Source organism: Jaculus jaculus, chromosome 4 (genome assembly GCF_020740685.1).
Source record: "Jaculus jaculus isolate mJacJac1 chromosome 4, mJacJac1.mat.Y.cur, whole genome shotgun sequence".
Classification (NCBI taxonomy): domain Eukaryota; kingdom Metazoa; phylum Chordata; class Mammalia; order Rodentia; family Dipodidae; genus Jaculus; species Jaculus jaculus.
This window is the reverse complement of record NC_059105.1, coordinates 176,509,959-176,534,897: the sequence shown is the minus strand read 5'-3', so window position 1 is coordinate 176,534,897 and position 24,939 is coordinate 176,509,959. Positions and strand designations below refer to the sequence as shown.

The following is a 24,939-nucleotide window of genomic DNA, read 5'->3' as shown; positions in this document are numbered from 1 at the left end:
CCTGAATCCAATCAGTATAAACCAAAATGATATAATATTTCACTGGTGGTATCCTCAAGGGTTGGTGGTACTAGTTACTCTAGAAGGTAAACAATCCAAACATTAAGCTTTGAGTCATGACATGGGCTTGGTAACACTGAGTCTAGTTCACAAGGTTGTCAGCACCTTGTTACGTGACCTCTTCTCTGAGTCCATGCTCTGCTACCACTCCAGAGATACAGTCTCAAAACATCAGATGGTCAAATATTTAACTTTAAACGTATCTATGATTTTCCTTTCTTAAGAATAATTTGAGAATGTGAACTATATTTTTGAAAAACTCAAAACTTGAAATAAAAACGCTGAGCATGGAGTCATGTGCTTATAGTTTCAGATATTTGGAAAGTGGGCAAAGGAATGTTGTTGGAGCCCAGCTTGGGCAATGCAGCCTAACAACATCTCAAAGTATTAAAAAGAGGAAATGAAAATACATGGCAAGTTCTATCTAGCAAAAAAAAAAATAGTACAAAGTTATAAAAAATGGATTGTTGGGGCTGGAGAGATGGCTTAGCAGTTAAGCACCTGCCTGTGAAGCCTAAGACCCTAGTTCAAGACTCGATTCCACAGTACCCAGCCAGATGCACGAGGTGGCACATGCATCTGGAGTTCATTTGCAGTGTCTGGAGGCCCTGGTGCGCCCATTATCTATCTATCTGCCTCTTCCTCTCTCTGTCGCTCTCAAATAAATAAAAATAAACAAAAAATTAAAAATGGATTGTTAACATAATAAAAGCACATAAAATAGCAGAGATAGGTTGTTAGAAAAGGTAGACAGGCCAAATAAAATTATTAAAAGAATAAAATAACATTAAAAAAAAGCTTGAACACCATCTCCAGGAGAACCCTGTGGCACCAGCACTAAAATCAAGACAGAATAGCATTTATATTAGACTCCACTGATAATACAATTTCCAAAGTTTTTAGGAAATGTACAGTTCATTAGCCATCAGCTTTATGATGATGTGTGGCCTGCTCTATGAAGGAAATTTACTCCTGGTATTGTAAACTTGCCCCAAATCCTGTGGGCAGGGATGTAGACCCTGGAGGGAAACCTACTACTGTGGATATGCGAAGAAGACAGCATTTCAAAGTGCCTTCCAAATATTTATGCTTCTTCTCATAGATTAGTGGTGCTCTCAGCTTTAGTCCCATTTTTTCTTTTTCTTTTTTTTTTGTTTTTGAGGTAGGGTTTCACTCTAGCCCAAGCTGACCTGGAATTCACTAAGCAGTCTCAGGATGGCCTCGAATTCATGGTGATCCTCCTACCTCTGCCTCCTGAGTGCTGGGATTAAAGGCATGTGCCACCATGCCTGGCTTCCAAAAATTTTTTTTCTACAATGGGCAGTAGTTAATTTAGAGATGCACATGCAACAAAATTTTTGAGAATAAATGACTATTGTGTACTCAGTTCTAAACAGGACATCCATCTAACCTGCCTGTTTCAAGGCTCGGGGTACCTCAGGGAAGAGGGGTCACAAAGAATGCAACAGAAGAAGCATGGGGAAGAGAGCTGTGGATCAGTGTTTTCTGAATACAAAATAATTCTTACACTCACAAACTTGTAGCAGCTGTGCTTTCCTGCAGGAGACTGAGCTTATTAACAGTTCATGATGATGAGAGAAGGGCTCAGGAGACCCCATACCTCCCTGAGTGGCTAATAACAGATAACAGTTGCTATGGGAGGTTGTCATGTTCTTCAGCAGTGTAGCCACTGGTGATCTGCTTACACTCCAGTAAAAACCTCTCACTCATGCTCATGCAAACAACCCTAACTTACCTCAGTGGGTTAAAAAAAAAAAAAGGCATGAAAGTAAGAAGGGGAATTAACTGGGAAGAAGGGTTTTAGTGGGAAGAGAAGGGATAAGAAAGGGTAAATGGGGAGAACAACATCCAAATACACTGTGTACATGTGTGAAAGAATCAAAAATTGAAGTTAAAGAAAAAGAGTGTATAATTTATTATGTAATTTGTCTGACCATGTATTAGTATCATAGATAGATAGCCCTCAGGGGTCTTGTTTTAAAAAGGACAGTTGGGCTGGAAAGATGGCTTTGCAGTTAAGGCACTCGCTTGCCAAGCCTAAGGACTTATGTGCAACTCTCCGGCCCCTCATGAGCCAGATGCACAAGGTGATGCAAGTGCACAAGTTGCATATGTGCGCTACGTGGCTCACACATATGGAGTTCGATTACAGTGGTTAGAGGCCCCGGTGTGCCAATTCTCTCTCACGTTATTAAAAACAAAAGCTTAGTCCATTGGGCTTTCCTCATAAATAAAAGAAAGGGGCATTTAAACATGTGGTTTAAAAATATACTTACGTTGGCTGCCTGTTATTGATTGCAGAGCAATTCCTATGGTAATTAAAGAAGAAAGTTTAGATGCAAATTTGCACATGCAACCAAAAAATACCAGATTGAGATTTAAAAATAGTGATTTCAGTAAATTATCCAGTAACTATGGCCAAATGAGCCAACGGGTACCATAGTGGCACGCCTGTCATGGTGGAAACCAACTGCCCTCCAATTGGACTAGAGGCCTGATCCATGGGAGGGAATACATCCCTGATACTGAAAACTTAAAACAGGGATAGTTATGAGCCCTAGGGGTGTAACATCTGCTGATGTCTAGATAAATGTATATAACATACTTATCAAACTGCCCAGTAAACACTTCTCTTAATATTTATTCCCTTATATTAACGCTACTCTCACTTTGGGTAGAGAATCTTCTCTTTTCAGGTGGCAGTGACCTTGGGACGACTCAGAAGGTATCATGGTGCTGGAAAGAAGTGACTGGAGTAGTGAGTAACATCTTGATCACACCTTCCAAGGCTCAGGGTCTAATGTGGAAGAGGTGGCGGAAAGAATGTAAGAGCCAAAGCAAGGGCAGGACTCCTTACAACGTGCTCCTCCAGACATAAGATGGCCTGGATATCCATGACCTCACAGTGCCTGACACTACCTACACAAGACCATCATAAGAGGAGGAAAAGACCATGACATCAAAATAAAAGAGAGACTGAATGAGATGAGGAGGGGATATGGAGAATGGAATTTCAAAGGGGAAAGTGGGAGGAGGAAGGGTATTACCATGGGATACATTTTATAACCATGGAATGCTAATAAAAATTGAGAAAAAAAATTTAAAAAATCCTTGGCTAGGGTGCTGGAAAAACAGCTCAGCAGTTAAGAGCACTTCCTCTGCAAGCCTAAGGGCCGGGGACCTGAGAGACTGCTCCTTCGATCTTCAGAACCCACAAAAAAAAAAAAAAAAAAGAAAGAAAGAAAGAAAGAAAGAAAGAAAAGAAAAGAAAAGAAAAGAACCAGCTTTATTCACCAATGAAATTTAGCTAACTTACAATCTTTAAATTATCATAAACAGATATAAATTAGTGATTTAAGAAAGAAAATCAAACACTGACAGACCATAACAGACAGGAGCTAGAACATCAACCAGCAGCTACTCTAACCCTATGAAGAAATAGCCATCAACTATGAAGGAATTTCATTGAACACATACATCTTTTAGACAGTATGAATTACCCTGATCAGTACTATTTACCTTCACTGAGCACCAATGAAGGTATCAGGCTGTATTACGCCACAGAGATGGAAGAGTGAAAATCAAAAAGGAACATTTGATGGAAAGGAGCAATGGTTGATAATCAAATAGTCATACAGCAACTTTAAGAACTGAATAAATGAAAAGACCATGAAAGCCTCCAAAAAAGGTGCTTGAGCAATAAGTACTGCAGACTAAGTGAAAACTGCTTGAAATACTTTAGTCAGAATTAGTGATCAGTGATTTTCCCCCATTCTCATGTTTTTTGTTACTTAAAAAGCTGAATAAACATCTTTTTCTTTTTTGAGGTAGGGTGTCACTCTAGCCCAGGCTGACCTGGAATTTACTTTGGAGTCTCAGGGTGGCCTCGAACTCATGGCAATACTCCTATCTCTGCCTCAGAGTGCTGGGATTAAAGGCATGTATTGCCATGCCCAGCTGAATAAACATCTTTTTAAAGCCTTTTATGTTGAACAAAACTCTCAGACATTAAGTAGGTAAGCAAAAGTTTTTCTAGCACAGAGCAGACACTCAATAAAAGGCTAGTGGCTGAAATGGTTGGTGAGCACCTTGCTGATAGCAGGACAGCATCCTCTGAATGATCTCCGGCACTGGAATGCCTAGGTAGATGGATAGCTGGTGGTAATCAAGGGAGATATTCTCAATAGGATTCTCCTTCACTTTGTCAATATCTTCTTGTTTCATCCCAAGGCGCAGAAGAATATCTGAAACTTTTCTCCAAATGGAATTAAATTGTGACTCAGTGAGACCATTCATCAAAATTTCACTAAGGAGTATATCCCGGTACTTGCATAGCCTCAGGATATCTGCAGACTTAGACAGATCAGAAGATGGTGGTTCCATATTCCAGCCTTTTCTGGGTGCAGGGAACACATTCAAATGTTTGATAAGGGCTAGTAAGAGGCATAAATCAAACTGTTTAGACTGTGGTAGCTCCTTGTTTGGAGGATAGAGCAGGTGCCATGATCCACCCAAAGGATGATTGGTCCAAAGATGGTTATAATAGGATTCTAGCACACTCTTGTGAATTAGCAGCTCTTTTTTCAAAAGAGTGGGTGGCATAGCCTCATCAAATATTTGCCGGACAACATCAGTACCAGAAATAATAATTATATGAAGCAGATGGTAGAAATAATTGTAGTCAAGTTTGAAGATAGGCATTTCATCTGTAAACAAATTTTGCAAGGTCAATACACTTTATATTATGGTCTTCTACATGCCCTTCACATGGTCCACTGTGAATTCTCACCACACAGGCATTACTTCACAAGAATGAAGAACAGTACACAGCTTCCCATAACTACTGTTTAATAAGGATTACATTTTTGTCTAGCTGTCAAAAAGTCTAGAAAAAAATAACATTTTCCCAAGCAGAAGTAGTTACAAAGACTATTCGATGCCAGCATCATTTCAACCATTCATAGCTTTATTTAAGTAAAAAAGCTGAAAAACAAATGGCAAAGTATTTTTGAAAACTCTGAAATTTGACAAGAATGGTCATTTCTTAGTTTTAACTATACTAAAAGTTTTAATTTACAAGTTATACAAGTTCATCACTGTCTAACAGAATTTTATGTACCAAAAATGTTTTATATTTCCACTGATTGAATAATGGAAATGTTTAACTGACTGAGAACTGAGTGTTATGTTTTGTTAATTTAAATTTAATAATCATGTGTGGTTAATGTCCATTATATACCAAGAGACATAATTATGTAGTGCCTGGTTACTCAAAGTATGTTCCACAGACCAAAAGCATCAATATGTACTTGGGAGTCCATTAAATACAGAGAACACCTTTATAGACGTACCCACTGCATCAACAATTACATTAAAATACAGATGATTCAAATACATACTAAGTTCGAGATGCATTGATCTGATAAACTTTATGTTCTTGCTCCATTGGAGAGTAAATTTAATAATGGAAAAAGGCATGAGAATAAGCTATGTAGCATCATTCCAGTTTAACAGAACCTTCAGGGGAGGGACACAGACAGGTGAATTTGAAATTTTGAGCACAAATTTAATGTAAGTCATAAAAAATAAAGTAGTACCTTTTGTGTTACATTTCAAACTAATTGGTCTTATATCAGTATCATTTACTTTCAGAGACATCAAATTCTTATAACTGCAAGTAAAAAAAAGTTATGGTGAAACAATATCAAAGTCAATCAAAATTTCCAGAATAAACATTGCTACATGAGTGTTTTCTTTTCCTCCTTGAAGTAATTTGAAAACAAAGGAGAAAATAACATGAATGAAAAATAAAACTACAAACAATGACAACCACATATGGCCTCTTGTACAGGAATTAAAAGATGTAGAAGTGTCACATTTCATGCAAAAAAAAAAAAAAAAAAGAAAATCCTGTGATACAAGAAAACTGAAAGTAGGCCAAAAAGTAAAATGGAAAATAAATACATTAGCATTATAAAACAAAAACTATCATACATGTAACACTTGTGATCACAGGATTTGAAAAATATATTTAAACAAAACACAACTTTATACCTTGTGAATTTTAGAAAAAATTAAGAAAAAAAGTCTAGTACAATTTAAACACAAAGAATTATAAAACATAGAAGGAAGCAAGAAAATATATCAAATAGATTTAAATCTAGGTAAATGTTGACAAAACAAAAACACAGTGGCTTTGCTTTTAAATAAACCTGCCCACAGAAGACAAAAGCAAAACAAATATTGGACAACAATACCAGGAAGTACACTCTGGTAGTGGCTGTTGTTCATCAATAAACAATCTTTCTGGTATCACTATAATACAGTTAAACACCATAATATGGAAAATTTTAAATCTTTAGTCATGAATTATTTGAGAAAACTTTGCAAAGGGAATTCTGCTAGACAGCTGATAGGGAATGTAAATTGGTAAAACCGTCATGGAAAATGGTTCATCAAAATCTACTAAATTGAGAATAACTTTGCACATTTAGGAATTCTAAGTATATATTTTGAAAAAATCTTTATATTAATTAAAAAAAACCCAAAAACCATTAAACTCTTTCAGAATTCCAAAGAAATGATTGTATCATCTAAGTTAGTAAAACAATATATTTGAAAAATCAAATTGATAATACTGAATTTGTGTAGAATTTTGAAGGCCATAAGTATAGTTGGGAACATGCAGAATTACTGACATTTTTAATAAATAAAAGTGAAGGCATTCAGCAAGAATGTAGATATGCAGTCTGAAACTGTACAAGAGAAATTAATGTAAGGCACAGATTTGAGTTTCAGTAACTCATAAGGCAAAAGTCATGTCTTAGATATCAGTCAATGCAGTGTGCCTGGTAGATGAAAAATGGAAGATATTTATATTTCAAATGTAACAAAAGCAAAATTGAGGGACTTTGCATGGATTTTTATAATGAAAATTCTAATTTTTTTTGGTTGTTTTTGTTTTTTGAGGTAGGGTCTTACTCTAGCCCAGGCTGATCTGAAATTCACTACGTAGTCAGGCTGGTCTCAAACTCATAGTGATCCTCCCACCTCTGCCTCCCAAGTGCTGGGATTATTATGCCCAGCAAACCTACTAATTTTCATTAGTAGCACAATATACCTCTATGAATCCCCAGCTATACATGTATTATCCAGCAATATGTTTTCTCATGTAAAAAACAGCAAAATTCTCATTAGAACAAGCTTAGATGCCTAAATTAGTTTTTAAAAATAAGAGTTTGTAGCCAGGCGTGGTGGCACACGCCTTTAATCCAGCACCTGGGAGGCAGAGGTAGGAGAATCACCATAAGTTCGAGGTCACCCTGAGACTACATAGTGAATTCCAGGTCAGCCTGAGCTAGAGTGAGACCCTGCCTTGAAAAACCAAAAATAAATAAATAAATAAGAGTTTTTACACTAGCCACACCTAACAAATAACTTCAAGAAAAATCTATTTGTCTTCTAGAATTAGTTTAGAATTTAAGGCTGTCTACACAATTTCTCATTCCCTGTTTTAAAATCTAAATATTTACAATAGTTGGGATGAGCGGGGACAAATGAAAAGTGAACATGACTTTTCCCATACTACTCTAATACTTGATTAGTGCTTTATTTAGTAGGTGACAAAACACTGAAGCAACAATTAAAAAAAAAACACATACATACTAAGAAAGAAGTAACAGAATATTTATTTAAAGCTTACCTTGCTCCTAAATTTTCAATGGTTATGTATTCATCTTTTCTCACTACTTCAAACTGTGAGGGAAGAAAAACACCCTAAGTTCACCTTCCAAAAATTTTTAACTTTAGTTCTTAGCTTTAACATTTGCAAAAAGCTAATGAGAATGTCATATTGACTGTAAAACAAATAATGCAATTAAAAGGTATACAATAGATAGTATCGTTCAAATAACAAACTGGAGATGGCTTTAAAAAGGTATATACTTTATATATCATACTTTTTTATATATACTTTATATATCATAAAGCACTTAAATGTCAAACTGAAATACAAAAGTAGCATAAAGAAATGAAAAGATTCTTTTACATCCATAACTTTGGTCTACTTATTTGTTAACTGAAACTTAAATAAGCTATTTCATTAATTGGAACATAGATGTTTCATAGGAAGACATTTGTAGACAAAAAAAAAAAAAAAGTTCAAGGCATATATCCTTACAGACAAAAAAAGGGTCCCGGATATGTATGTGTATACATACACATACATATATGTATCTGCATAGGTGTACACACACACACACACACACACACACACATGCACACACACACACACCTAACTATCTACCTCAGTGGCAGAGTGCTTCCCTAAGCATGCATAAGGGCCCTAGAGTCTATCCCCAGTACTACCAAATATAAAGAAGGTTAAGAAGGTCTGAAATTATCTTTAAGCTGAGATGACAGAAAATAGATCAGTTCTCATCCTTAGTTTATGATACATTCCTCATCAGAATACTCATAATATATCTGTCTCTGTTTCTCTTTATTTTTAAGTTTTATAGTTCTTGAAGAATACTTAAATGAAGAACACTTAAATCTATCAGAAAAGTATAAGAATAAAAAGGTCATGAGAACAATCAACTGCTACCAAATCAGATATCCAGAGCCTCAGAGGCCCCCAACAACCTCATCACTGAAACAGACCAAAAATGAACCCAACATGGCTCAGAGAAATTTTGCTGAAGAAGGGGTGGAAAGAATGTCAGAGCCACATGTTGGGTCATGATATGCAGAGACATTTCTCCTATCCATAACTGTGGGCTAACTTCACAATGCATGACCCATATACCTAAACAAGGAGGGGCCAGGGGAAGGAGATAGGACATGGACGAGCCTAACAATGATAACAACTTGACTGTATTCACTGAGTACAAAACTAATTTAAAAAAATTTTAAAAATCTTACTGAAAAACAAGGTCATGAAGCTTAGTCACTAGGATATAACTAACTAGTATATAATAACTAGGATCCTATTACCAAATCTGTTTCAAGTCAATAAACAGTACTACAGTGAAGGAAAAAAAAAAACTCGGAAAAAAAATATACTCACCAAAATTTTAACGATTCCAGGTACATCACATTGTAGCATTCTTACCATGTCACCAATACATCCTTCCTTCAAACATTTTTTCCCACTAAAAGTCTAAAATTGTTAATTAAAACAAATAACAATAGAAAATCAGTAGTGGGAAAAATCAGTACAGTTAGTGAAAGCAGTAAAAGTTAACAGCAGATGTAGCTATGTGGTAAACTGCAAGATATGAATAAACATCTCAGTTAGCTATTCAAAATCCATTTCATATATCAATGATATGTTATGTATGATTTGTGATTTCATTTTCCTCTTGAAACCTTTCTATCTGAAAAATCTTTAAGGGATTATGTCACAACCTCTGTCCATGCAAAACAACTTTAAGTATCTAAGCATAAAATACTGAATAACTACTAAATACTTAAATATCCCAGGAAAAAAAAGGGGGGGGGGAGAATAAGAATGTTCAGTTCTTTCTCTGGTTCTGACCTTGATTTATTTTTATTTTTTTGTTTTTTCAAGGTAGGGTCTCACTATAGCTCAGGCTGACCTGGAATTCACTATGTAGTCGCAGGGTTGGCCTTGAACTCACAATGATCCTCTACCTCTACCTCCCGAGTGCTGGGATTAAAGGTGTGCACCACCACACCTGGCCAGACCTTGCTACTTTTTTCTGGTTAAGTTACTTAACTTTTTTTTTAACTCCTCTTTCTAAAATCGAACAATATTAACTGCCCTAAAAACCAAATAAACTAAAAAGTACTTAAAAGATCACTTAAATGAGTAATAATACAAATACCATTATTTTTTTAATTTAAATATATTTTATTTATTTATTTGAGAGAAAGAAAGGGGGAGAGAGAGAGAATGGGTACTCCAGGGCCTAGGGCCACTGCAAATGAACTGAAGGTGCACAAGCCCCCTTGTGCATCTGGCTTATGTGGGTCCTGGGGAATTGAATTGGGACCCTTTGGCTTTGCAGGCAAACACCTAAAATGTTAAGTCATCTCTCCAGCCCCTACAAATACCATTATTTTTAGTTTACAATCCCAGTTCACCATCTCTTTTATCTGTTAATCCTCACAACAAGCCTATTCTTACTATCTTATTATTACATTTGTGCTCAGAAAAATTAGTCTCAGTAGTTCTAATATGACTAGGGTGTTTAATAAGTAATTATATTTTTAAATTCCATGTCCTATATGTGAATGTAAGCAACAATATTTTTATCCTTGATTGTAAGCTTCTAGAAAAATGATAAAAGTCATATAAGCAACTCGGGTGGAGTGGCTCACGTCATTTTTGCTGACCTACCTGAATAGCACCTTGCGGCTTAGACAACAGGGAAGGCCAGACTCGGGGAAGGGGAAGGGCGGCGGTGGGGGCACAAAACCGAACTCAAATCTAACTGCTACCATAGGGTCCCGTATCCGGGAAGTTACATTAAAAGGTGGAACCCTCAAGAGGACCTTAGGGGAGCACCTGAATCTAAGGGCCCTGGAGAGGGTGAGACAAAACCTAACCTTAAATTTCTCCTTTTTCTCTGTCTTTTTCTTTTTTCTTTTTCCTTGGCGCTGACCTGTAATTCCCTGCACCAGGATGTGGTCTACATCCACAATGAGCTGTTGATTAGAGAGACCTACTGGACCTCCCAAAACAAGCAAGACAGACTTCTGTCAGAGCATTTGACCAGAGACTACTGGTAAGACCTTACTGCTGAAGACACCGTACACTGCTGGCACAGACCTAGTTGGCATTCAGAAGACAGCCAGTCCCCAGTTAGCTCATCTAGTGCTGGAAGGTGCTATATGAGCTATTAGGGGAAAGTGGCCAAAATCTGTCCAAGCAATTCAAAGTGTAAACAACTCAGAAGCAAACCACCTGAGGTGATGCTCACACAAGTACAACAGTGGCATACAGCCATGGTGAATAACCAATGCTCTTGGATTGCCAAACAGATCCACTTGGTGGAAGGGAAACCATATCTGGAACTGGGAAACTATTCAGAATCATATCCATATAATGATTCTGCTTTCCACTGTCAAGCTCCCACTAATCTTGGGCTATAAGAGGGTCTATACCCTTTAAATTCTCTCTAAACTAATAATGGTTATCCCATTTAACCACATGCTGACTTCACTCTCTGTTGGAGAGTGCTTTTCTTTTTCAGATGGGAGCTGGATCTGAGGAGATAAACGACCCACTGCACTGCACAACGGCCCCAGCTGAAGAGGAATTGGGGAAATGAGCAAGGGTGAAGGAGACAGACATTGAGGATAATCGACACCTACCAAACCAGAGATCCATACATTCTAAGTGCCCATCACTGAAGTAGACTTAAGATGCTCCCAGCATGGCTCGGGGAATTTTGTGGAAGAGGGGGCAGAACTAGAGCCACAAGTTGGGACATTGTGCAGAGACATTGCTTCTCCCCCATAAATGACTGCTGCCCTCACAATGCATGACCCACAATCCCCATGGGGTTGACCTACATCCCCAACAAGGAAGGCCTCTTCAGAAAACTGGCAGGGATGGCTGGAGGAATAGCTTAGCAGTTAAGGCGCCTGCCTGCAAAGTCAAAGGACCCAGGTTCGATTCCCCAGGACCCATGTTAGCCAGATGCACAAGGGGCGCAAGCATCTGGAGTTCGTTTGCAGTGGCTGGAAGCCCTGGCACGCCCATTCTCTCTCTCTCTCTTCCTCTTTCTCTGTCAAATAAATAAAAATAAAAAATATATATACATATAAAAAAGAAAACTGTCAGGGAAGAGGGAAAGGATGGTACCAATATGTGTTGTTTAGATACAAAATATGCCCATATCTAATAAAAATGTTTTTTAAAGATTGATTGCAAAAAAAAAAAAAAACCACATATAAGCAAAGCAATTAGCAGACTTTTCCCTATACAAAGATGTTTACTAAATGAAGAGTGGCAGAAGACAGACTCCAGAAAGAAATGAGGAAGAAAAAGAGGGAGAAAGAAGGATAAGGCTGAAAAATGTAGAAAGGAATAAATGAACTAGAAAAGAATAAAGGAAGGAGAAAGATGTGCTACAGCAGATCTAGGAAGAAAAGCAAATACAGTACCTGATCCTTCTCACCCGGATATTTTAAATTCTTGAACTTTTTCCAACAAATTTTATGGAAGTAAACACAGCAACTTTTACTGCACATTAGCTGAAAAAATCCCTTTGAAAAATAAATGCAAACTATTGATATAGAAATATAATTCATGGAGAAAAATATACCATCTCCAGACAGTTTTAAAGTTGTTCTATAATTTATAGATTAAATTTTATTGTAATGCTGAGTCTTATTTGGCATTCATAATTTACCAGCATAGACACAGCTCTCTAAAGATGTCTGGTGTGTTTTTAATATCACTAAAGATAGAAACATTAAGTCAGTAAAAGAGGCAATATGAATAAATAAATGTAATAGTTCCACATGATATATACAATAAAACATAAGAGTCAGGGATTTTTATCGATCATGCCATTTACTCCTTCTCCACACTCATACTTTTTTTACTTAAGCTTCAACTCCCTATTGAATCTCCTGTTACCTAGAACTGTTTCAAGCACAATTCTTACAGTATAAAAATAAGAACTTTCTAGAACTTTACATTAGTCAGGACTCTCTTATGCAACATGGTATTAATTTGATGGAAACCCTGAAGATTTCCTGAGAATTTGAAGACTACATTACCCTGCTACTCAAACCAATGCTAGGCATGCCTGGACTTGAACCACGTGCCTCACCAGGCCCCACCCTATCCTGATTAATAGACCTTAGTCTTTCACTTCTCTCCACTGACTCCATTTGCTGTACACTTAAAAAGCCTTGCACCCAAGATTTACCTATTCCACAAATGGTAACTGCTTTGCAGTGATAGTCACATCTTCTCTTGTCTTGTCATTGGACAGTCATACTCTGAGTGATTCAGAGATCTATCACAAACATTCTGATTGCTGATTTTCTTCAAATCAAAATCACTCTCATTTCCACCTTTACTCCCTCCACCTAAAGGCTCACAAAACTTATTACTTCTTTAGTAACTTAATTCCTAAGGAGTGACTTTCCTTCTTAGTAAAAAACTTATTATTTGCTACTTCCACTATTTCTAACTATAAAGAAAAGTCAAAAAAAATATTCTTTTCACTATATGATTAAAGGGATAGCAGTTATAATCTCAGAGGCATGGGAATGCTAAAATAAACTTTAGCAAATTAATCCAATCTTTATGGACTCATAGGATACAGTTAGTACTTTCAATTTAAATTCACAAGCCACTTCTCAGTAGCGTTACCATGATAATTAATTATTCTCACATGGTAGTCATTTTCTTTTCCTTTACAAGGCTGGATGGAACACAGAGACATGCAGAGACCAGGCAAGGGCACATTAGTGAGCCACTTCACTAGACTCTAAGGAATATCCTCATGAATGCTGACACAAACTTTAACTAAATTCAACTTTATGATTAATTTAAAAATAGCTAACTGATAATTATACTACCTTATAATTGGTGTTCTTTAAAATGTCAGCTTCACAAGATCGCTCACAATCTAGGTAACTACAGATGGTCTGATTCATTATGTCATTTTCAGTTGACTTGATAAAATTATTGAGAAGATCCTAGGGTTTAAAAATACATGCTCATGATTAGTTTTAATAAATTAATACAGTAACACCTTCAATCTTAACCTTAAGTAATATACCACCTAGGGTTTAAAAATACATGCTCATGATTAGTTTTAATAAATTAATACAGTAACACCTTCAATCTTAACCTTAAGTAATATACCATCCATATTATACTCTTTTTGAAGTACTGCATATATACAAATAGTAGTAATAGTATATATTTCCCAGATTCAAAGTAAGCAATACATATGTACTGAATTTCTTCCTGAGTGATGCAAATAGGGAGAAAGTGGACACAGCATAACATTTGGCATGACCCTGTCAGAACTCCATGCACATGTATCTCCAAAACAATGGAAGCACTGTGGTGGTGCAATATGCCAATCACTGATATAAAGGGCAGCAGTAAGTTTATGGGACCCTAGATGTACGAAGACTGCTTGCACAGCTTACACAAAGCTCTGGTTTGACCCCAGCACTGCATTAACAAAGCAAAGACAGCAACACACAGCTGGGCGTAGTAGCACACATCTATAACCCCATTGCGTAGGAGGTAGAGGCACAAGGTTCACAAGTTCAAAGTTACCCTTGGCTAGCAAGTTTGAGGGAGGCCAGCCTGGACTAGCTGTGCATCTGTCTCAATAAATAAATAAATAAATGTTCTGATGACAAGAGTTACAACTTGGAATACAACTTCTCATTTTACATGCTAAGTAAACATACGCAAAATGTATTATAGATCTAATTAGAAAAGAGCCATTAGAAAGAGAAAATTACAAAATTTCAAACATTTTTCAAAATTTCAAATATTTTTACTAATATCCTGAGAGTAAATAATATGATATCCCATTATAGGTTATAGTTAATACCAACATATATACAAACAAATTTGAGAAAATCCAGAAGGTATATAACCTAAGGTAGTAGAAAGTATAAGTTATACTATTAGAGAATTAGTGCAATGTATGAAGCATCCAAATTTTAAACAATTCAGAAATAAAGGAAATTATTAAGAATTTATTTAATATATAAATCAAGAAAATGTCTTGGAATCAAAATTTTCAAATTCAGAAATTTGTGGAGACTCCCCAGGATAACCTTACCAACTCCTAGAAAAAAAAGGGAAGGAAAATGAACGGGCTAGGGAGACGACTCAGCAGTGAAAAGCACTTGCTACACAAGCATGAGGGCCTTCACATTCCTGTGAGTGTCAGCACTCAATTCCCCAGCACCCATGTGAACAGCTGGGCATGGCCATGAACGCCTGTAACCCAGTTCTGTGAGGAGTAGAGACAGAACAGTCAGTGGAAACAAAAATAAAATAACTGATGAAAATGGCAGCTCTAGGTTGAATGATAGACCATTTTAAGAAAACAGGCAGATGAGGCAAAAACAAACAAACAAACAAAAAAACCCAAAACAAGGACTTATGACATTTTCACGTGTGGGTATGTCCGCATGCAACTGCATCCACACACCCTACACCATGCCTCTCCATACTCACAATAAGTAAATAAATAATAAGGTAATATAAAAAGTTGTAAATCAGAATACAGATTTCATAAAAATTAAGAGCTAGAAGACAGGGAAAAAAGTCCTTAAAGACACAAAGAGTAAAAACAAAAACCCATCAGTAACTGTTTCATAAGTGTACAAAAGTTCAAAACTTAAAATATCCACACAAAACCTGGGGACATAGCTCAGGTAGTAAAGTGCTTGCCCTGAGAGCCTGAGAACCTGCATTCTGACTCCCAGCCTCCACATCAAAGCTGGTCATAACAGCACACAAATGCAATTCCAGGGCTAGAAAAGTAGTGAGAGACTCCCCGAAGCTTGCTGATTAGCCTAGCTGAAGCAGTGAGTTCCAGGTTCAGCAAGAGACGCTGTGTCAAAAAAAAAAAAAAAGCAGAAGAGGGGGAGCGCGGAGAAAAGACACCCTACATCAGCCTATGGGATCCACATGCATATACATAAACATACACACAGACTGCCACATATCTGTGCCCATTTACATACCATAGACCCAAACACATGAAAAAGTAAATATAAATAAATATCATATAAAAATTCTTATTTAATAGGTCAGTTAAACATAGTTATATTGATCATGACAAAGGCTATCAGCATAGTGTAACGACTATTGGGAAGTACAGTAAAATACTCCATTTTGGGCTGGAGAGATGGCTTAGCAGCTAAGGCATTTGTAGGCAAAGCCAAAAGACACAGGTTCAATTCCTCAGTACCCACGTAAAGCCAAATGCACAAGATGGCACATGCATCTGGAGTTTGTTTGCTAAAGGCCCTGGCTCATCCATTCTTTATGTCTACTTCTCTGTCTCTCATAAATAAAATAAAATAAAAACACTTATTTTTTTTAAATATTCCATTCTGATTGGAGAGTTTTTGATTTTCTTTTAGTTTAACCAACTGATACCTAACTTCTGTATTTTTCATAAAATTTGCCTTTCTGTCTTGATGAATACTTTTGCATTAAAGCCAGTTAAAAGATAAGGGTCCTGAAATGCTTAAAACAAGTTTGAAAAAAGATATGCTATTCAAATATTCATCAAAGAAAACTTGTTAAAGCTATTTTCACCTTAGACAAATGAAAAACAAAACATGGCTTTAAATAAAAATTACAAAAAAGGTAAGGAATACCCAGAAAAGAAGGGAAATAGAAAATCCTATACTTTTTAAGTATTTATCTATCATCTATTTAGTTATGATTTGAGGAAAAGAGAAGGGGTGTGTGGGTGTGTGTGCGCTAGAGCCTTTTGTTGCTACAAATAAATGCCAGACACATGGACCATTTTGTATATGTGGCTTAGAACCCGTGCTGGCAGGTTTGGGAAGGAAGCACCTTTAACCACTGAACCATTTCTGCAGCCCCATAGTTCCTTAAAAATATAAAAATTGGGCTGGAGAGATGGCTTAGTGGTTAAGTGCTTGCCTGTGAAACCTAATGACCCCAGTTCAAGGCTTGATTCCCCAGGACCCACATAAGCCAGATGCAAAAGAAGGCGCATGCGTCTGGAGTTCGTTTGCAGAGGCTGGAGGCCCTGGCATGCCCATTTCCTCTCTTTCTCTTTGTCTCTTTCTCTCTCTGTATCTGTCGCTCTCAAATAAATAAATAAAAATAAACAAAAATATTAAAATAAAAATTGTTTCATTTTTTCTAAGAGGATAAATAAAAGTAGGTATCAAAATTTCACAAGTTTGTAAATACTTGTTTATAATTCCACCTTTAAAAATTATAATAATGGCATTTTATGAGAAATATTCAATAATCATTTTATGTAAGAATGAAAAACTGAAAAGTTTAGGATAAACTCAGGTTTCAACAGTAGGCGATCACTTAAGCAAATTGAAGCAGAGTAAAAAGAGGTATGTTAGTGACATAACAGTGCATAATAAACTACTGAAAAAAATAATCATTATATATTGCCAGACTAAAACTATATCTATAAGGCATTACATTAACTTAGTAAAAATAAAGGACTTGGCTAGTTATGTCATGTATACAGGAAGTCATAAAACTTCCAAGAAAGACTTCTCTATTTGAATAAAAATGAGTAAATTTTACTTTTATTTTTTGTAATTTATGAACAAAGTATTTAGTACTTTGTAATTTAGATTAAAAAACTGAAATCGAATTGTAAAAACAATTAACTATTATTGGCTTGAACAATGAGAAGCATTAGACCAGTGTGGCTATTATTGACTATCTTAGAAGTTGAAAATGATGGCACTGCTACCTCTCTCTTTAAAAATTTTTTTTCATTTTTTTGTATAATTATTTATTTGAAAGAAAGAGAAAGGGGCAGAGAGAAAAAAGCACATAGAAAGAATGGGTGCACCAGGGCCTCCAGCCACTGCAAGCGAATTCCAGACCATGCGTCCCCTTGTGCATCTGGCTTATGTGGGTCCTGGGGAATCAAGTCTTGGTTCTTTGGCTTTGCAGGCGAGGGCCTTAACCATTAAGCCATCTCCCCAGGCCCCTTCTTTTTGTTGACTTGTGGTTATATTCTGTACCAGGTAATAAAATCAAAATTGTTTCTTATATAAGAGGCAACTGCCAATGAAACAATAAAAGAGCATACTTGCTATAGAATTTGAAGGTGGGGGGCAGGGAGGCGGGCAAGCATGGTACCAACATGTGCTGTTTACACACTGAGTATGTACGTAATTAATAAGAGGAAAAAAAGAGTATGTCACGGCTGGTTTAAACAACACTTGATTAAAGATGACTGGTGAGTCGCAGGTGACGTGTTATTCTTCAACACTCTTACTTGGAAAGTTGTAGGTAATTCATCATCATCTGTAGGATCAATGTCAAACCAACTGTCAGTTGTATCTCCTACTTCTTGTAAGCTTTTATGGAACTCTAGTAGTCCTCCATTATACCTGTAAGGCATTGTAAAGAATTAGCTAGAACTGGACCCTGGCACTGTACCAGATGTCAATATAGAACAAATTACCATTTTTTGTGGCAAGTAAGATGGTGATAACCTATGGCATGCTGTACAAATATGAATACAGGACTCTCACCTGTGGCAGACTGGAGTGAATGACAGTGGAAGGGGAGGCACTAGATTATGAAGTAGCTCAAGCTTGAAGGAGTATGGGGCCATGGTAACTAAAGGGGCTGTAGAGTTGACTGGCTTTTGTTAACTGTCTTAGAGGCCTTGAAGGAATAGAATTACATGCGTAAGTCAGCCAACTATTAACTCAGCATGCAATGTGAAAGCCAGAAGGCCTCTACGGCAGCATTGAAATGGACTCTCATCTCTTAAGAGCCACAATTTGGGGTGAAAATAAGGGCCAGATTTAATCACAATGCAGAACAATCTGTAACTGATTACAAATGTCCATCCTTGAAAGTCTATCATCAACTGAAGACACTCTGTAAAAGCAAGGACTCTGGTGTGGTAACTCTCACCTTCTCTGGACACATGAGCAGATCATGACAAAATTGAGGCCTGGGATTTGGTCATAAAGGTACAACTGCCAAGGAGACCTCATGCACAGCCTCGACAGGACTCCTATGCTAGAATGAAGGTTGTAAGCAGGGAATAAGCAGACTCAGTGACCTGAAATGTTGATATTTAAGTGAATGTATATAGAAGCCTTGAATTTCTTATTTAGACATATGGCTAGAGAAGGTCTTTTTCTTGCTAAAGGAATGTAGCCTCTCTTTACTTAGCAATCATGTGAAAATATCATTAGAGATGCATGTCTCAAAAGATGCAGGCCTGGTGTGGTGGTGCAAGCCTTTAATCCTAGCACTCAGAAGGTAGAGATAGGCATATCACCATGAGTTCGAGGCCACTCTGAGATTACATAGTGAATCCAGGTCAGCCTGAACTAGAGGGAGATCCTACCTCGAAAAACAAAATCAAAAACAACAACAACAACAACCGAAAACCCCCCAAAAGAAGATACAGACCATTTATTGGTCATTTATAAGAAATAAAACAGCCCATGAGAAAAAACAGAATCTATCTCCAGGAAGGAAAATACTCATTCATAGAAGAAATTGTACAACCTGAGTGACATGCCTTATAGAAAATGTGTGGAAGAGAACCTTAACAGTGTCAAACCAATGGGCACTGTGGTAAGGAAGTACATATTTATGTAGGAAAACTCATAGAATTCAAGATTTTGTTTCCTTGCAGGCAAACCTGAAGCCAGCCCTACATGCTTCTAGAAGGATCCTAAAAATCAGGATTGAACAATAGCCTACAGTGAGTGAGGAAGAAATGCTGGACGTTTATTTCTTGGCAGAGTAATGAAGAAGCACTGAGTTTCTGGGAGGTGACGGCGATAACAAGAACACAGAACCCATTGCTAGATAAAGTTTCTGATGAGGCATACGCTAATGCAATAAGAATTACAAAGATGTGCACCAGTGCCTTGAGAGGCTATGTGATGGTTGTCATGTATTCCAGAGAAGAAAGTGCCGAGGACCGCATATGATTGGGCTGTCTATCGTCAGCCATCTAGGAACTAGTCTTTAATGCTTACACGTAAGCAGAAGAAAAAGCTGTTGCCTTTCTTTCTCATAGAAGGGCAGCAACACTCGTTTTTGTCTTGTCTCATGTTTTGTTAATTCTTGGACATTGTTACCATACAGACTGAAGAGATTTTGATCATCTTTACAATCTTCAAAGCTGCATAATAGTTCATTAACGTGAGACATTCTAATCACCCTTAATGAACAGGAAGTCTTCTGAGTTCCTCAATAATAATAATAATAATAATAATAATAATAATAACAACAACAACAACAACCACCACCACCACCACCGGAATGCCAGAGATCGGTAATAAACCTTAAATAAAATCCTAACATATAATAGGTGACAATTTTAAGCATCCAATGATCCTGCCCAGTACTACTTATTCACAGGAGTTTGTTTAAGCTTTTCTTGACTATCCATACCTCAGCCAACCCTCACTGCCTTGGAGAAGACTTCTCATTTCCCAAACCACACTGGAGCTCCAGGAAAAACTTTTATTCACAGCATCTTCCTCATAGCTCTTTATCATATACCACTTTTCATGACTGAATGTTTTGATTACTTGATGAAGATCTGTATCCTTCACTATACTTTACACTATGGGAGGACAGCAGTCTGGTTTGTAAAGCACTGTATCCCCAGCACACAGCACCATCTCTGTAACAGGACAGGTGTTTAGAAAATAAACTGAGAGACTGATGCTACGCAGGCTAAGGACATCCATGTAGGAAGGGAACAGACAGTTCTGGACCCTTTCAACTTAGTTTGCTTGCTTTTGGCTTTTATGAGGCAGCGTCTCACTATCTAGTACAGTCTCACTTTGAATTCATGATCTTCCTGTCTGACTCCTTAGTGTTAGATTTTTTTTTGTGTGTGCACTATCTTGTCCAACTCCTTTTCTAATGTCTCCTTTAAAACCTTCTCAGAGAAAAAACAAAGGGGTGAGCAGCACTGAAACATCTCTATCACACATTCCAAGGTTCAGGGTCCACTGAGTAAGAGGTGGCAAAAGAATGTAAGAGCCAAAAGAAGGGCAGGACTGCTTACAATGCAAATGTCCTGACAGAAATCAGCCTCCATATCCATGACCTCGCAGTGGCTAGCATAACCTTCATAATCCCCTCATAAAAGGAAAAAAAGATGATGACATCAAAATAAAAGAGAGGCTAATGGGGAGAGGGAGGGGATATGCTACAGTATGGATTTGTGAAGGGAAAAGTGGTAATTATCATGGTTTATTGTCTACAAGTATGAAAGCTGTCAATTAAAAAAAAACTTTCAGTACTGAAACTGATAATAACTACAATCATCATTTAGCCAGTACTGATTTTTTGTCCTAGAAAGTTATTCACTTGTAACATTCTTATGAAGCAGACACTATTATTAGTTGCATCTTAGCAATAAGAAAACACATTAGGATTAGCAAGTGATAGAAACATGCATTTGAACCTAGATTGGTCAGAGAGTGTTCAAGGTACTGTCTTGCTCTAGTCTAGGCTGAGCTAGAATAAACTATGTCTCAGTGTGGCCTCGAATTCACGGTGATCCTCCAACCTCCACCTCCCTAGTGATCAGATTAAAGGCATGTAACACCATACCTGGCTTGATTTATATTTTTCAAGTACATGAAAATGGAAAAAAGTAATGAGGAAAGAATAATCAGAGAGCACACTGTACAACCTTGATTTTCATTTCGTGATAAAGAAAAGTGCCGAGAGAGATCTGCCTATAAATAAAAGCCTTACCTCTTCTGAGCACATCGAAGTAAACCACGTCCAAAGTAAACTAAACACATAAAGTTTTCACAAATTTCATTTTCTTGGATCACCATTTTCATCACCAGAAATTTATTCTCAGCTTCTGCATAATCCTGTAGTAGCACAAAACTAGGTTCAGTGAGTGTGAAGAGAATTTCTTTTACAACAGAAAATTATTACTCCAAATGGAGAATTTCAGCACACTTAACAATGATGATCTGGTCATATATGCACATCTTAGTATCCTGTATGTGATTACAAAGATAAGATATTTAGGTTAAAATATTGATTTATAAACAAGCATATGATGTTATAATCTTTAGCCAATATTTCAAAAATAATTATGATAGCCAATTTTACATCTAAAACTGGCACTATTGCTAGCAAAAATAAGGGTCTTCTGTTATACCATGATTACCATTCTTTTTAATTTTTTTTCTCAATGCAGTATATGTCTTCCTAGCTTCTGAAATTGGAAATCCATGGTTTCTTTCTTTTTTTTTTTTTTTTTTTTTTGGTCTTTTGAGGTAGGGTCTCACTCTAGTTCAGGCTGACCTGGAATTCACTCAGTAGTCTCAGGGTGGCCTCGAACTCACAGCGATCCTCTTACCTCTGCCTCTCAAGTGCTGGGATTAAAGGCGTGCACCACCACGCCCGGCTCATGATTTCTTTCTTTTTTTTTTTTTTCTAAGTCTTGTTCATACAGGGGAAAGTATCATCTTGGGTACATGCAATTTAAATTTATAATTTAAGATTAGAATCAGTTGTAATAGATGCTTCATTTATAACTAATAAAGTAGAAAATAATGCATAGGCTATTTAAAATATTCTTTAGTGTATCACCACTAATCAATAACTAAAATTACATGGAATTATTAAAATAGGATTTCAGCTGGTATACTCATAAATTGTATCTTACTCATTGACAAGCCATATATGTATATATAATTAATTTAGAAGCTAAGAGAATAGATTTGGAAAAGGAAAACTAAAAGAAATATCAAAGCTTTAAAGAATAAAAAACATGGGCTGTGGAGGTGGCTTAGCGGTTAAGTGCTTGCCTATGAAGCCTAAGGACCCAGGTTCGAGGCTCGATTCCCCAGGGCCCACATTAGCCAGATGCACAAGGGGGCGCACATGTCTGGAGTTCGTTTGTAGTGGCTGGAAGCCCTGGCGTGCCCATTCTCTCTATCTCCCTCTTTCTCTCTGTGTCTGTTGCTCTCAAACAAAAAAAAAAATAATAACAAAAAAATTTTAAAAAAGAATAAAAAACATTAAAAATCAAGGAAAATAATTCAAATGTATCTTTCAAAGTTTCTTATAACTGCTGAATTTTTATTTGAATTTCATTTCAACATACACACACACACACACACACACACACACACACAATTCTGTGATAAAACTATTTCACAAAAAGAATAGGAATGAGAAAGTTCTACATTGTACTAGATGAATGTGCACCATATACGTAAGCTCAGCAAGGCTTCTGTATTATACAAGTGATAATTACTGAAATGATAAAGAGAACGTTTAAGTAAACTCTAAGTACTAACAACCTCCTCTGTACTTTTAGTTTCACAATGTGAATTTTCAACGTAATCAATCTGCAACATGATTATATGAAGGTAAAGTTAAAGGGTAGTTTCAATGTCTAGAGAAACTTTTTGAAAATAATCAGCATTTTAATTCGCTACAATGAAGTCAGTGTGTAAAAAGCTTTATAGTAAGTCATACATGCCACACACCTCTTTTTTTCCTCTTTCAGTAAGTGCTACTCCGTATAAAAACAGCAACGTCAAGTAATAACCAATATTAATTTGGTGTGCCTACAAAGAAAAACAAGTATTAATTCGTTATATATTCCAAACTACTTATCAGTTTAACAGTGGCATTAAGTATCCTAGACCATTTTAATAGTTATTAAAATTAATGAAAATTTTCATCTTATTACCAATCATTTACTAATAACTATAGAAGCATGACAGATGCATTTGATAAAATGACCAATAAAAGGAATTTAACTAATGAATGTAAAAGTGAATTCCATCAAAATTTATTACATGCAACTAAAAGAAATGTTTTTCTTCTCCTATCATATAATATTTTGGGTTTCAAGAGCACTTGAAATAATAATATGAGCATCCAAGTATCCACCTTAATACAGTGATCACACATTAAAATCTTTATACATTTGGGTTTTGTTCAATAGTAAAAACATAAAACTTATTCCTTCAATATACTATTAGTACACAAGTATTTCTTCCCTTTAAATATGGTTTAGGCAATTCTACAGAGATGAAGAAAATGAAGGATTAAGAAACTTAGAAGGGGGAGGAAGGTTGGTATGACTATGAAAGTAGCATGGGAGAGTTTTGTGATGACAGAACAGTATTTTTTTTTTTTAAATTTATTTGAGAGCGACAGACACAGAGAGACACGTAGAGGGAGAGAGAGAGAGAATGGGCACGCCAGGGCTTCCAGCCTCTGCAAATGAACTCCAGACGCGTGCGCCCCCTTGTGCATCTGGCTAACATGGGACCTGGGGAACCGAGCCTCGAACCGGGGTCCTTAGACTTCACAGGCAAGCGCTTAACCGCTAAGCCATCTCTCCAGCCCCAGAACAGTATTTTTATCTCAATTATGAAATATACACTCATGATAATATAGTATGGAATCATGCACACCCATGCATAAGAGGGTTAACATAGCTCGCCTGAGACTGGTATGCTTAATTAAGCCTGCTTACAAGGTTAATTCATGGCTGGTATCTGAGAATTTGGGTTTCAGTAGTGTTTCCACTATTCTCTATATGATGAAAGTGGCTCTTTGTTCCTAGATTATTGATGGAAAGATTTTTTTTGGTGAACCTCTTAGTCTCCTAGGGATCTGTAATTCTGATGCATACCAATTAAAGGATATCCTACCTAAGCAATCTCAATGCAAATGTGACATATTGTGTCTCTCCTGGACAGAAAGATATATTCTGCTCAAATCCTGTTGCTGAAAGAGGAGAGGGCATTTGCTCTGTGTAATTCATCATGAGTGGGGCAAAACATCCAAAGTCTATAGATGCATTCCTTCAGATTCTGAGTGTGCACCCCTTACAATCTGCTATACAGTTTCACTATATCACTTCATAGTAAATGTGTCTTTGCCATGAGTATTACTACATTCTGAGTTTTGTTCTTCTAGAAAACTTCTGACTACAAGAGTGGTTGGAGGTCATAGGCCACAACATCTATTGTACCCTTGCTAATATTCTGAATTTCTTTTTTTTTAAGGTACAGTATTTGGTATAATTAGAAATATTTAAACAGTACATTTATTAAAAAATGTTTTGGATAAGCCATCAGAATATGCACATTGGCTACTGAGTATGAAGG

General features: G+C 36.6%; 1 protein-coding gene across 6 annotated transcripts in view; it reads right to left on the bottom strand.

Moving 5' to 3' along the window:
• Nucleotides 1-24,939, bottom strand: part of Dzip3 (DAZ interacting zinc finger protein 3) — an 80,962-nt gene that overhangs the window by 33,453 nt on the left and 22,570 nt on the right. For 5 of the 6 annotated variants that reach the window (XM_045147297.1, XM_045147298.1, XM_045147294.1 and 2 more), the window contains exons 6-15: nt 23,302-23,382; nt 21,542-21,666; nt 18,066-18,180; nt 13,648-13,767; nt 12,217-12,318; nt 9,149-9,241; nt 7,784-7,836; nt 5,679-5,752; nt 4,170-4,787; nt 2,358-2,390 (exon numbers count right to left, since the gene is read on the bottom strand). In XM_045147297.1, the coding sequence (XP_045003232.1) occupies nt 2,358-2,390; nt 4,170-4,787; nt 5,679-5,752; nt 7,784-7,836; nt 9,149-9,241; nt 12,217-12,318; nt 13,648-13,767; nt 18,066-18,180; nt 21,542-21,666; nt 23,302-23,382 (1,414 nt within the window). The remainder of the gene's footprint in view (nt 1-2,357; nt 2,391-4,169; nt 4,788-5,678; nt 5,753-7,783; nt 7,837-9,148; nt 9,242-12,216; nt 12,319-13,647; nt 13,768-18,065; nt 18,181-21,541; nt 21,667-23,301; nt 23,383-24,939) is intronic. The other variant, XM_045147299.1, reaches the window with a different exon arrangement.